Here is a 13343-nt window from a genome sequence, read left to right as displayed (position 1 = left end):
GAGATTAGGGGGTGTGGCTCACTTTCAGGGACGCTGGATAGAGCAGAGTTGCAGGCTCGGGATCCGCCTACGACTCTGCCTTTCTGGGAGGGGCGGGGCTCCAGATATCTGGCGCTCTGGGGCTCGGGAGGGGCGGGCCTGCAGCCGCTAGTCCAGCGGAGCGGGGCGGGGCGGGGCGGGGCGGGGCGGGGACGGGACAGGGGCGGGGGCGGGTCCCGGCGCCTTCTGGGGCCCTTGGTGGCCACTGCACCTCAGTTCACCCTCGGCTCCCGCGCCGTCAGCATGACCGATGCACTGCTACCCGCGGCCCCCCAGCCACTGGAGAAAGAGAACGATGACTACTTTCGGAAGGTGGGCGGCGAGCTCTCAGACCCTCTCTGTCTGCTCAAACTGTGGAGCGCGCTGTGGGGCTTGCAGCAGGGGTCGGCCTGGCCCGGAGGGGGAGGGGACGGGAGGGGACACGCGGGGCTGATGCGGGAAGGGAGGGCGAAAGGGACTGCGTGAGGCTGGGCGCCCGGAGCAGATGGCAGCCAGGCTCCGGCGCACAGGTGCACGGGCGAGCCGCGCGCAGGTAGGAGCCTGGAGAGGTGATTCGGGTGGCCCTGTCAGCCTTCCCGCGCCCGTGGGGTAAGGACCAGCCCCTGGCCACGCTGGCGAGCTCGGTCCCTCCGCACTGCGACCGACCGTAGCCCAGCTTCCACCCGAGTACTTAGTGTGGACTGAGAGTTTTGATCTTTTGCCTCCCAAATGCTTTCAGCGTTCTCTCCCTTCGACTTCTTAGTAGGTAAGGGGAGGGTGGCTGTTGCGAGGGGACCTCGAGCGCGCCTCCCTCGTTTGTCCTGCGTCGCCCAAGAGGGCCCGAGAATGGCAGTCTCACTCCTTCTTCAAAGCGGATTTATCTGTATTTGGTTGTCCGAGAGACCGAGCAGTCGAAAGACTGAGCTCTGCGCTCTTGGCACGTCCTGACGCTCCTCGGCAATTTACCCGACTGCCTTTCGCCCGGGAGCTCGGTTCCTCAAAAGCGACCCCAGCAGACGCCCACACTGGAGCTGGCATGCCCAACAGCTGCAGGAACTGGCTTACGGAAACACTTTGGAGGTTCGAATCACAGTGACAGGATTCTCACCTTCCTTTCAGGTCCCTAGTGAGTCTAAAAATAGCTTTTGGAGTTTGGCCAAGGTTCACCTGGTGGGTTGAGAGATTGTCGTGGATATTTTTCTAACTGATACGATCGAAGGCACAGCCAGTAACCATGAATAGGGAAGTGAAACTGCTTCCCACAGAGCAATCAATTCTTAATTGTTCAGCGCCACTTCGCCACTTCATAAATGGGCTTGGCAGCTTCCTTCTCCCGCGGGACACTGCCGACTTAGAGTTTTTGCTCACGACTGAAGTAGTTGAACAGAGGGGAAATATGGAGACAGGTGGGGACAGTGGGAAGTTTTTTTTTAAGTTGCTTTTGGCATTTAAAAAAGTTTTAAAGTATATTTAAGTTGAAAGATGTCATCATGGAATTACAGGATTATAACTTCTAATTATGTGTGGCATTTGGGCCAGAGGATCACAGGCCAGCGTTGTAGGAGCTTGCTTGGCCTGGGAATCTCAAGATGTCCAACGTAAGGCCCTAAGGCCTGACTGCCACCCCCACAAAATTGCTTTACAGCCTCCAGAAAGTTGCCGCCTCTTTCTGGGACTTCAGTTCTTGCTAGATTGTTTATCATTTGAACAGATGGTTTGGCGGACTTGTGACAGTCGGGTGAATAACGCATACCCTGGAGGGTGCCAAGCCTTTCAGAACAGGTTCTCCCTGTAGAAACTTCCAGGGAGTCTTAGAGGAGGACACGGGAGGGGAAGAGAAAGGATCAGAGTCTGGGTGTTTTTTAAAGTTTTAAGAGAGAGAGAGAGAGAGAGAGAGAGAGAGAGAGAGAGCGCGGGGGGGGGGGGGGGCGCCTGCACCTTGAATATATGTCTATATGCACCACAAGGCCTTGGAGGCCAGAAGAAAGCACTGAATATCCTAGGACTGGAATTACAGGTCGTTGTGAGCATCCCCTTGACATGAATGCTAGGAAGCAAACTCAGGTCCTCTGCAAGAGCGGCGAGCACTCCTACCCACTGAACCATCTCTCTAGCTCTTCTCTAATACACGCGACCCACAGATTGAGAAGCTGCTGCTTTAGACCCGGTGATCCCATTGTCTTTATCTTCCTTCCTTACTCTTATACACATTGCTGATGGCTTTAGCCAGTGTGAAAGTCTGAGGTAGCTCAGTGGAGTGCTTACCTAACATGCACCTGATCCTGGGTTCTGTCCCCAGCACTGTGGAAACAAACAGGTGAATAAAGCAGACTGTCAGCATCCTCTCACTCACCTATCCTTCCCACCAGTTTCTACCCCTGCCGTGCATCCCGACTGAAAGTTGGGCTAGCAGGGATGCCAGCTGGAGAGGTTGGGATAACGAGTGGGACCTGGCGACCTGCCAGCTGCGGACTGGGGATGCCACTTTGGGAGTCACTTGGGAAGGGGTGGGAGTGTGGAGGAAGCCGAGAGAGGTTAGGTCTTTTTAGCAGACAGCCAAGGTTGACTAGCCTGAAGAGTGCCGGAGAGGCCTTGATTATCTCTTCCGGGGCAGAGCAGAAAGTCAGTCATTGCCGAGTGGGGACAAACAAAACCCAGGAAAAAGAGAAGGGTGGCTGGGTTGCTGGAGAAGATGCTGGAGGGAGGCAAAGTAAAGAAGACAGAAGGCAAGTGCACTCTCGTGTGTGTGTGTGTGTATATATTTGTTTCTTCCAGGGAAGGTCTCTTTACACAGTCCTAGCTAACCTGGAACGCTGTAGACCAGGCTGGCCTTGAATTCACAGAGATCCACCAGTCTCTGCCTCTGGAGTGCTGGGATTAAAGATGCACACCACCACTGCTCAACTCTCAATGTATAGTTTTTAAAAAATTTATGGTGCTGGGGATTGAACCTGGGACCTCTTGTATACCTCACAAATATTTTACTACTGAGCTACAATTGTCATTCCCAAATCTTTTTAGAACAAGCAAGTCTACAGACTTGTTTTTTGTTTTTCTTCTCTTTTTCCTATTTTTTTTTGTTTTGCTTTTTATTTTTCATTTATTTATTTATTTATTTATTTATTTATTTATTTTTGGAGAGAGAGTTTGAATTCTCTATCTTCCTGTCTTTGCCTCCCAAGGACTTGGTCACAGGTCTGGCCTTCCCCACCCTGTTAGAGTCTTCTTAAGAATTTGTTTTTGTGTTTACAGCCCCAGGGCTTGTGTCTGCTGGGTTATTATTCTTTTGCAGCCTCCTAAAGCACTACCAGAGGTGAGGCTGAAGTCCCCTCACCAAATTTGTTGCCCCTAGGCCTCACAGTCCCTTACTTCTGGTGGGCAGACTGAGTTTTGTTTTCTAGGCTAAACCTTGATTACTCGCTCACCTGACAAAAACCAGACAGCCTCTGGAGGCTGTGATAGATAGCACACACCTGAGGACTCAGGAATCAGGACACTGACAGGCTGGTTGCTGGGTGCAGGGAGTTCCAGGCCAGCTCTGTCTCAAATACAAACTAACCAAAAGGTAAAAGTGAAGAAGTCAGGTGTGGGAATGCTTTGAGGCCAGGAAAAGGGTAAACTGAGGAAACGTTCTGGCTGGTGGGAGGGAGGTGAGGTTTGAAAGTATTGGGAGGGTGATCCGACTAAGGGGAGGGAATAGGCGCCCCAAAATTAGAAATATAGTCCAGAGCTTCTACAATAGCCCTCAGGTCAGACTCTTCCGCCCCTGTACTTGCAGGATTGGATCCTTATTCACCCAAGACAAACTATTTCTTATCAGTTCTCTGTCATCCCTTCCTCTTGGCTTTCAAAGGCTGGTCTTCTCTCTTTGCTATGAAAAGCCCTAGATCAGGACCAGACTGTTGAACCCAGATTCCCCATCTCTCTTGCCCCCTGGGGAATAAACCTAGAGTCTTGAGAGAGTTGGGCCAGCGCTCTGCCTCTCTAACATCCCCAGCTCCTGGGCTGTTTCAGTCGGGCTTCATTTCCTGGGGTGCCTAGCCTGGCTGGGAGCTGAGGCTTTGTCTGTATGTCTGCAACGCTCAGGCTGTGCATGAAAAGGAATGAAGCTTTTTAGTGGTGTTAGGAGTGAGCAGTGGGGTGGCTCACCCGCCTAGTCAGCTGTGTTTTGTGTGACCCGCACACAAAAGGGAACCTAATTGCCCACAAGTCCCTCTGCAAGTTGGTCCTGGATCCAAAGGATGTCGAATGACAGAGAGGGGTCTCCCTGGTAAATCGGGGTGGTGGGTTCTTTGGGATCATGCGGGGACCTGGTTGTACATAGCTTGAGAACACAGGCTATCCCCAGGGTAGGACATCTCAGGACAAACTCTGTCCTCTGGGTCTCGCGGATACCTCAGAGAGGCATTTCTTTTTTTTTTTTGGTTTTTCGAGACAGGGTTTCTCTGCAGCTTTTTTAGAGCCTGTCCTGGAACTAGCTCTTGTAGACCAGGCTGGTCTCGAACTCACAGAGATCCGCCTGCCTCTGCCTCCCGAGTGCTGGGATTAAAGGCGTGCGCCACCACCGCCCGGCTAGAGGCATTTCTAAGAAGAAAAGATGAGAGAACTTTCTAGGCTGTCACAGTGTCTTTTTCTCTGGCTTCTCACTGGACACTTTTCTTTTTCTTTCTCACTAAATTGTAGGATGCTTACATTAAACCATGATTCTATATAAGATTACTATAAATGCCTTGCCTGGGTTGTTTCTGTTTATATATTTAAAGTTCTTTCTTAAGGGTCAGTTCAATTTGCTGCTGCCCTTCTCCCCCTAGGTTTTTTTATTTTCATTCAGAAAGTCTTCAAAACAAGTGTGCTCAGACCTGCTGTTCACTGCAGACCCCTCCTCAGGGGGGCCTCCCCTCCCCCCACCAGGGGCTGTAATCCTAAAATCCCTCAGAAAACCTGTTTCAGCTGGGAGAGAGAAAGAAAGATAGAGAAAACCTGTCCCCAGTACTTCAGGGAGGCTCAAAGTGAGAGGTGTCGGCCCTGCAAAGGAGGTTGCAGACACTGAGGCTTTGTCGCTTGCTGTCTCTCTGCCTCCTCTTCCCCAGGGAACAGTGAATTTAGCTCCATTGTTTTTACTCAAGAGCTGTAGAGCCCTTGATTGTTTGTTCTCTAAACCTGCCTGCTGGACAGGGCCCCAAGGTCCACTGTGTCCTGGTTTATGGCCCCTGTTGACTCTCTGGCTGTCCTGGAGGCTCCAATGGGAAGGAAGGAGGAGAAATCCTTCTTTGTCTTCTAACTTTTTGAAGAAAAAAAAAAAAAAACTGAGACAGCATCTCATTATGTTGCCCTAGCTATCATGGAACTCACTATGGAGACCAGGCTGACCTCGAACTCACAGAGATCCTCCTGCTTCTGTCTCCAGAGTGCCGGGATGAAAGGCATGCACCACCAGGCTGGGCTCTTTCCTTTTTAAGTCCAGAGTCTTTTCTTCCTCTGCACCAGTGCATCTACTTCCCATACGAGAGGCTGTGTGTCGTGAGTGTCACGTGTGGTCTGTGGGGAAGTCTTGTTTTATTTGTTGATGGTGTAAGGCTGGGGATCGAGCCCAGGGCTTCTGGTAGTATAAACAATCGCTCTGCCGCTCTGTCCTCTGTTTACTTCTCATTTTGAGGCAGGGTCTCCCAAAGTTTCCCAGGCTGGACTCTTGATCAAGCTAGAACTGAAGCCATTGCTCTGGATTTCTCAGTTACAGGCTCCAATTTATTACCTTCTTTGCCTAGGCTACTTTTAAACCAAAGTTTAATTTCCACATTATAAAACATACAAATCTTAAGTGCAGAATTCAATGCATTTGGACAACATATATGCCTATGGATTCGCCACACTATTCAAAATCTAAAAATTTTCCATCATTCCAACACTCACAAAGGATACAAACCCAGTAACAGCCAAGAGTCCCCCACTCTTTCTTTTTAAATTACTTTATTCTTATTTTATGCGCTTTGGTGTTTTGCCTGTGTGTATGTCTGGGTGAGGGTGTTGAGTCCCCTGGAACTGGAGTTACAAAACGTGTGAGCTGCCATGTGGGTGCTGGGAATTGAACCCAGGTCCTCTGGAAGGGTGGTCAGTGTTCCTAACCATTGAGCCATCTCTCCAGCTCCATGGTTCCCCACTGTTAATATGGGCCTAAAGGCCAGACTGAATGCAAGCTGACCATGGCCTTCATGAGGGTCGCATTTTGCAGAGGTGCACATCAACAGTCCAGAGGGCCTCCTGGCTTTCCTCTTTCTGTGGGACTGTGGCCAGGAGGAGTCCCCTGGCAGGAGCAGAGTTTTCAGGTGACTCAGAGGAGAGTCAGTGTGTTGAGCTGTGACACTGTAAATGTCCCTTGTTTCCTGGGGCTGTTTGGACAGTTGCCAAGACACCACCTGACGCTGCTGGGCATCAGCTTTCTCTGGACCAACACTTCCTCCTGACACAAAGGCTGCATTGGAGGTGGCCACAAAGACCAGGCGGTGCAGGTGCGTCCGAGCCGCAGGAGCCGGTGGCCAGCGTGGGCAGCAGGGCTGACGGCAGAGTGCCGGGGACAGGGAAGGCGGTGAACCATGTGAGTTCTGGCTTTTTCAGGGAGAGCTGGGAGTTCATGTGGCCCCTAAGATTTTGGAAAACTTCCCGGTTTCCATTTGCTTCTAAGAGAATAGAGGGACCCAAACAACTTCAGAGGTGCTTTATTTTTCTTTGGTACTCTTTGCAATTCCTGGAACCAGAAGTTGTCATAAAGATGGCAATCACAGCAATGTACAGATTCAAGGTTAAACCCAAATATCAGCCCCTGCTCCCACCCCACTGCCTTGCTGTCTAGATAAGGACTGTTTTCCAATGGTGTGACAATCCTATTGGCTAGAATAAGTGGGTCATAGGGTGCTTCTGGAAATGCAGTCTACTTGTGGACATTTTGGTGCTTGTGATTGACATGCAGTAGATGCTGATGTGGGTTATAGATCTCACTGGAAGTAGCCTATGGTTTAATAAGATCTCCATTCTTCTGGTGCCTCCTTCCATTGTTTTGGGAATGACTCCCCTGAGAATGGATCGGGATGTTGGAAGGAAGGTAACGGGGCCTCCACCTCATGGATATTCTAGAAGGGTAAGAGGGCTATTTGTTTTTTGTGTTTTTAATATTTCTAACCTTTACTTTTATTTATGTGTATGGGTGTTTTGCCTGCATATATGCTTGTGCATCATGTGCATGTAGTGGCTTCAGAGGCCAGAAGGGGGCGCTAGATCTCCTGGGACTGGAATTGTAGACTGTGTGAGCCTCTGTGTGGCTGCTGGGAATCAAACCCTGGTCTTCTGGGAGAGCAACCAGTGCGTCATCTCGCCAGCCTCTCAAGAGTCTATTTGTAAAATCAAATCCATGCTTTAATTTCTTATGATCAAGATCTTGCTGTGTAGCCCAGGCTGGCCTCAAACTCCAGATAGTCTGGCCTTCCTTCCAAATGGGAGATCACAGGCCTGCACCATTGGTTCATTTGTTTATTTTAGGCGTGGAAATCTCGGCTCCCTCCCTTCAGTCTCCAGCGTGGCGAGGAGTGAAATGAGCTGCGTGTGTATTGCAGGGTATGGCTTGCTATTTCCGTACTTTCTGGCTGACAGCTCTGGCAAAATCAGCAACAAACAATTCTTGTTTTCCAGATTCTGGTGGCTGAATGAGGGATTGTGCAAACAGAAAGGAGAGAGAAATCTCCTTGCTGGAGAAACACACCTGCCTTGTGTGACCCGGTACTGGGGTCTCTGGTCTAGGGCTGTTCCAGAGCCACCCTGTCTGTTTCTCTTGACTGCTATATCTCAGACTTGCACATATGTGTGGGCTTTCTCTGGAGTCACTCGCGTCCTCCAGATTAAACGTCTCCAGCTTTTCCCTAGGCATTGCTGTGAAATAGTGTTTTCACAGACGAACAAACCTGTTACAGTCATCCCAAAGGATGAATACATCTTAATATTTACTTATTTCTTTATTTTAAAAGACTGTTCTTGCTATGTAGTCCAGCCTAGTTTTGAACTCCCAATACTCCCGCCTCACCTCCTGAGTGCTGGGACCCCGGATGTGTACCATCACACGAGGCATCCTGTGATGGACGTTTACTCAGCAATAAGAAAGGAACAAACACGGGATGTTGCACCATGGGCAAATCTCAAGACATGTTGTTGGGGAAAACTAAAGGTGGACATTGGTTCTGTTTATGCAGTGTGAGGACACACAGAAATATAAGGTGGTAAAAATCAAAGCGAGAGGCCTATGAGATGCTCCAGCTGTCAAAGCAGGCCGAGTCTGGGGAGTTGCATTTACTCTGCAGAGTCCACAAGATGGAAGGAGAAAGTGACTCCTGAGAGTTCTCCTCTGACTGCCACACAAGCGCTATGACACATGTGCACCATACATGTGTATGTAAGTATGTCTATGAATGCACACATTCATGTGATCTCACACGCATATGAGCACAGACACACACACACACGCATATATTAAATGTAATAAGTTTGAAAAGAAAGCCTGGTATTGATTGCTTGGAATGATAGAAACTTTTCAGATTTTGAATGGTGTGGAGATTCTATAGGCATATATGTTGTCCACATGCATTAAATTCTGCACTTAAGATGTGGAAGTTAAACTTTGACTTAAAAGTAGCCTAGGCAAAGAAGGTAACAAATTGGATCCTGTAACTGAGAAATCCAGAGCAATGGCTTCAGCTCTAGCTTGATCAAGAGTCCAGATGCTGCCACTAAAGTGGTGACACATGACCTCTTTAATCCCAGACTGTGGGCAGGCATCTGTGAGTTCAAGGCCATTTTGGTCTCCTGAGTGAGCTCTAGGGCAGCCAGGGCTACAAGCAGAGAAACCTGTCACTTTTTTCTAGTCTGTTCCCTCTGGCAGATTCCATTTCCAGGGAAACACACTCTCTCCTACTGCAGCTTAATCCCCCAACCCCTCTTGAGGTGCAGTCTCAGTATGTAATGCATGGTGATCCTCCTGTCTCTGAAGTGCTGGAATTATAGCTCTGCACTGTCACAACCAGCAAGGGCCTCCTGTCGATAAGCTCGGGGTGACATTCCCCACCCCTATACTTTTCCCTGATTCAATCTTATTTCCAGGGATTTGATTTTCCAAGTATCGGGCACGAGTCCACATTCTTCCTCTTGGGAAGGGGGTGGGAGAACAGAGGTGTAGCTCCCTAACTGTCCCAGGCTCTGGGGAGGGGTGTTCCCCCTAGCAGTGTGAGGGAAACCGGCAGCCCTCAGCCAGGAAGCACACGGCTGGCAAGTGAGCTGCCTGAGCAGCCTCCACAGCTGCGCAGCTGTAGCCGCCTTCCAGGTCAGGGGTGGGAAGAACCAGCTGAAGTCCATTCAGCCTGCTGCCAGGGCCTCCAGCTGCCCACTCTCCTTGCCTTCTAGCATAGGGTCCAGGATGCTATGCCAGCCTTCACGTAGTGGTTTGACACCTGGGAAGTGGCCCCAAAGCTTCTATGTGTGTGTGCTTGCTTGGGTGTAGGTTTGGGTCCATGAGTGGAGGTGCCAGTGGAGGCCAGAAAAGAACGTTGGATCCTCAAGTAGCTTGAGCTACTTGACTGTGTGTGTGTCTGTGTGTGTGCGCGTGTGTGTGTGTGTGCATGTGTGTGTGCATGTGCCTGTGCATGTATGTGCATGCATGTATGTGTGTGCTGGAACAAAACTTGGTTTTTTGTAAGAGCAACAAACCCTCTTAACCACTGAGCAATTTCTCCAATACCCCCTTTCCTGTTTTAAGAGTGACTGGGTTGGGCGTGATGGCGCACACCTTTAATCCCAGCACTTGGGAGGCAGAGGCAAGTGGATCTCTGTGAGTTCCAGGCCAGCCTGTGCTGGGATTAAAGGCTCGCCGGCCCAATCTAATCTTTTGAGGGAATCAAATGAACCTGTGTAGTACACTTCTTTCTTTGAAAGTCAGTTTGGGGTTTATTTATTTATTTACTTTTATTTTATCTTTTAAAGAAAGTCCTGTTCTGAAGCTCAGGCTGGCCTTGAACACATCCTCTTTCCTCAGCCATCCAAATGCTGGGATAACAGGCTTGCACTGCCTGCCTGGTGCTCAACTTCTGTAGGACTCTGTCAATAGTGGCTCTTAAAGCTAACAGACGGGTTAACTCAGTTGTGCCTGAGCTCTGGGCCACGATGGTATGGGAGCTGCTCTTCTTCTGGTAATATGGAAGAGGCACCGAACCTAGTTGGAAGCTGTTTATTTAGGGTGAGAGAGAGGCTCACTATCAGACAAGGTCAAAGGGCTGGCACTGGAGCTCTGTGGTAGAACACTTGCTTACCTAACATGCATGAGGCCCCAGGTTACATCTATAACGTGACAAAAATCAAGAAACTTGCTAACATGACCAAATTTTAGGGCTAGGTGTCGCTCAGTGGCAGACTACTTGTCTGGCATGTGCAAGGCCCTGGGTTCAAATCCCATCACCACCACTACCACATGCACGCACATACGCACACATGTACGCATGCAGGCGTGTGCGCACACAAGATAAGACCAGGGTGAGAAATGTGGTGGGTTCTCTCAGAAAAGGACTCATCAACACTCAGCAGGGACTCCTGGGTGACTCAGCCCCTTTTGGTACCAGGGTTTCTTTCTGGGGGTCTTGCCTCCATTTACCTGTCTGGGAACTTTGCAGGCGGCTGGATGGGTGGTTTTTGTCAGTTGCAGCAGCGTCCAGCATTCCTACCTGTCAGTAAGAAGTAATGGAGTTAGTTCTGGGTCCAGTGACTCAGTGCAGTTTAATCCCCTGCATTCCTGAGCTTTATCTAGAAACTGGACCCTAAGTCTGTGGGCTGCGTAGGCAGGGATTCCAGGAGGTAGGGAAGGTATAGAAGCAGGAGAAAGTTCTTATTCATAAACTGGGATGGATGCTTAGCTGAGCTTCAAGAAGGACTTCACTATAAAAGTATCTGTAAAACAGACCTGGTGAGCCGTAGCATTTTGAGGCAAGCGGGACCAGCCCTTCATAGTAGTGTTCAGCCCATTACTCTTAAATCAACTTAACAGTAAAACCATTTTTAATGGCTTAACAGTTAGGAGCACTTGCGGCTCTCTCTGGCCGCAGACCCAGTCCCTGCATTCCCGGGGGGGCAGGCAGCCTATGTATGACTGCCTGGAACCCCAGTTCTAGGGGATCTGACACCCCCATCTATCCTTCGCAGGCATCGCACACTTGTGCATACACACAAATGCAAGCAAACGTTCGCACACACAAAATCAAAATAAGTAAAATCTGAAAAAAAATGTAATAGTTTCTGGGGAAAAGGGAAGGCATCCCATGCTCCTTAAAGGGAATCTCATGCAGCCCAGGCTGGCCCAGACATTCCCATACCTGCTTTCCCTTCAGATTGCTGGGATTGCAGGCATGCACACACAGGGCTTCATGCATGCCAGAGAAGCACGACACCAAGATCTATCCCACCCAGCCCCCAGATTTAAAAACAGTGTGTGTGTGCGTGTATGTGTGTTTTGTGTGTGTGTGTGTGTGTGTACACCAGTGGTGCCCATATGGCCAGAGGTGTTGGATCTCTTGGAGCACTTGTGAGCCATCTGATTGGGTGCTGGTCCTCTACAGGAGAGGTACAAGGTCTTAACTGTTGAGCCGTCTCTCTTTGCCCCCCCCCCACCATGGACTCCCTCCCTATCTGGCAAAGGCTGGGTTCAAACTCACTATATAATATAGTCCAGGCTGGCCTTGAACACCCAGTCCTCCCTGCTTCAGACCTGAAGTGCTGGAAACAGTGTTCTCATTTCAAGTTTAAAAATCAGGGATTAGTGATCTAAATTGAAAGACACTTGCTTTAAGATTCCTTCCAGCTCAGGTTCTGAGTATCTGTGCAATTTAGAAGGCAGCCATGCTCACCGCTCTACCACCAACGCAAATGTAACGTAAGCAATTGGAATAGGGAGGAAAGTGTGGTCACGGGACTGAAAACTGGGTGGGGTGCAAGGGTGGAATTTTGTGCTGGAGGGATGATGGTCCCCTTCTGGGAAGAGAATATGAGAAATTCCTGAGGAAGGAAGGTACCTCATTTCTCTCTAGTCCAAAGGCCAGATTGTGGGGCCCCTGAGTGGGTTGAGCTGTAGATAACCTGCCTCTCCCTCCTAGGGGTCCAGGCTATGAGTTTAGAGGGTGGGGGTAAGAGAGGAGGTGGTTGAGGTTGTAAGGTGTGAGGTTCCTGAGTTGGCAGGGGCAGCTCTGTCTGAGAACATTTCCTACCAGGACACTCCCAGGGAGTAGCCACTGGCCCTACAGATAAGCCTCACCAAGGAATGTGGTCCTCTCTCAGGCCCCGCCTGTCTGAGCTAGGGAGGGCACCTTTGGGTTTAAATGATCTGGAAGTTGATACATGATAATCCAAAGACCCTGGGGGTGGGAGGAGGTTAGGGATGTACCCCAGGGGGAGAGCACTTGTCTAGTGAGTTCAACTGCCAGCACTGTAGAAAGAAAAAGGAAACAGACAGATACCTTGGGAAATCACAGGCAGATGTTGATAAAGAAGTCTAAGTGATCAGCCTATGAGAGTGTTTACCTAAGAAGACTTGAGTTCTGGGAGACCGAGTTTCTAGTTTTGCAAAGATGAAAAATAATATTTCGGGGGCAGATGAGGTGGTCCAACAGGTAAGGTGATTGTTGTCAAGGTTGACAACCTGAGATTGAATCCCAAGACCCATACAGGTACTTGGCAGGAAGAGAGAACTGACTCCCGCAAGTTTTCTCTGATCTTACACACAAATGCCTTGACAAAGTGTGTACATAATAACCCGCTCATGATAATAAGAAATGATACTTTTGGAAAACAGGTGTGACAGTGTCCATTTATAAGCTCAGTGTTCAGAAAGCTGAGGCAGGAGGATCACTGTAAATTGAAAGCTGATCTGGGCTGCACAGAGAGACCCTGCCTTACACAAACCAAAAACACATTAATAAAAAAAAAAAAAAAAAAACAAAAGAAAAAGAGCTCTTTGAACTCGGCAAATAAGATAACCCAGTTTTAAAATTGGCAAAGGGTTTGAGTCAGTAATTCCTCAGAAAAGACATCCGAATGACTACAAACCCATGAAAAAGATTCGACACTCTCTGGGCCAGATTTCTATGTCTAAGGACCAGCCAAGGAAATGACATAGGGCAACAATTCTTACTGACTTAGTCAGGGTCCAAGCCTCTTAGCAATAGTCTCTGCAATGACCAGCGTGATTTTATTTTACTTTTTGTAGGAGGGGGTGGGCAATACTAGAAATGAAACCCAAGGCCTTGCACATG

General features: G+C 49.3%; 1 protein-coding gene across 1 annotated transcript in view; it reads left to right on the top strand.

Moving 5' to 3' along the window:
* The first annotated feature begins 222 nt into the window (after positions 1–222).
* Rhpn2 (rhophilin Rho GTPase binding protein 2) overlaps positions 223–13343 on the top strand; it is a 54933-nt gene continuing 41812 nt past the window's right edge. Inside the window, exon 1 of the mRNA XM_038339920.2 lies at positions 223–351. Coding sequence (XP_038195848.1) covers positions 283–351 — 69 coding nt within the window. The 5' untranslated portion in view covers positions 223–282. The remainder of the gene's footprint in view (positions 352–13343) is intronic.

This window comes from Arvicola amphibius, chromosome 8 (assembly GCF_903992535.2).
Source record: "Arvicola amphibius chromosome 8, mArvAmp1.2, whole genome shotgun sequence".
NCBI lineage: Eukaryota > Metazoa > Chordata > Mammalia > Rodentia > Cricetidae > Arvicola > Arvicola amphibius.
The sequence above is the reverse complement of the archived record's forward strand: the minus strand, read 5'-3'. Positions and strand labels throughout refer to the sequence as shown.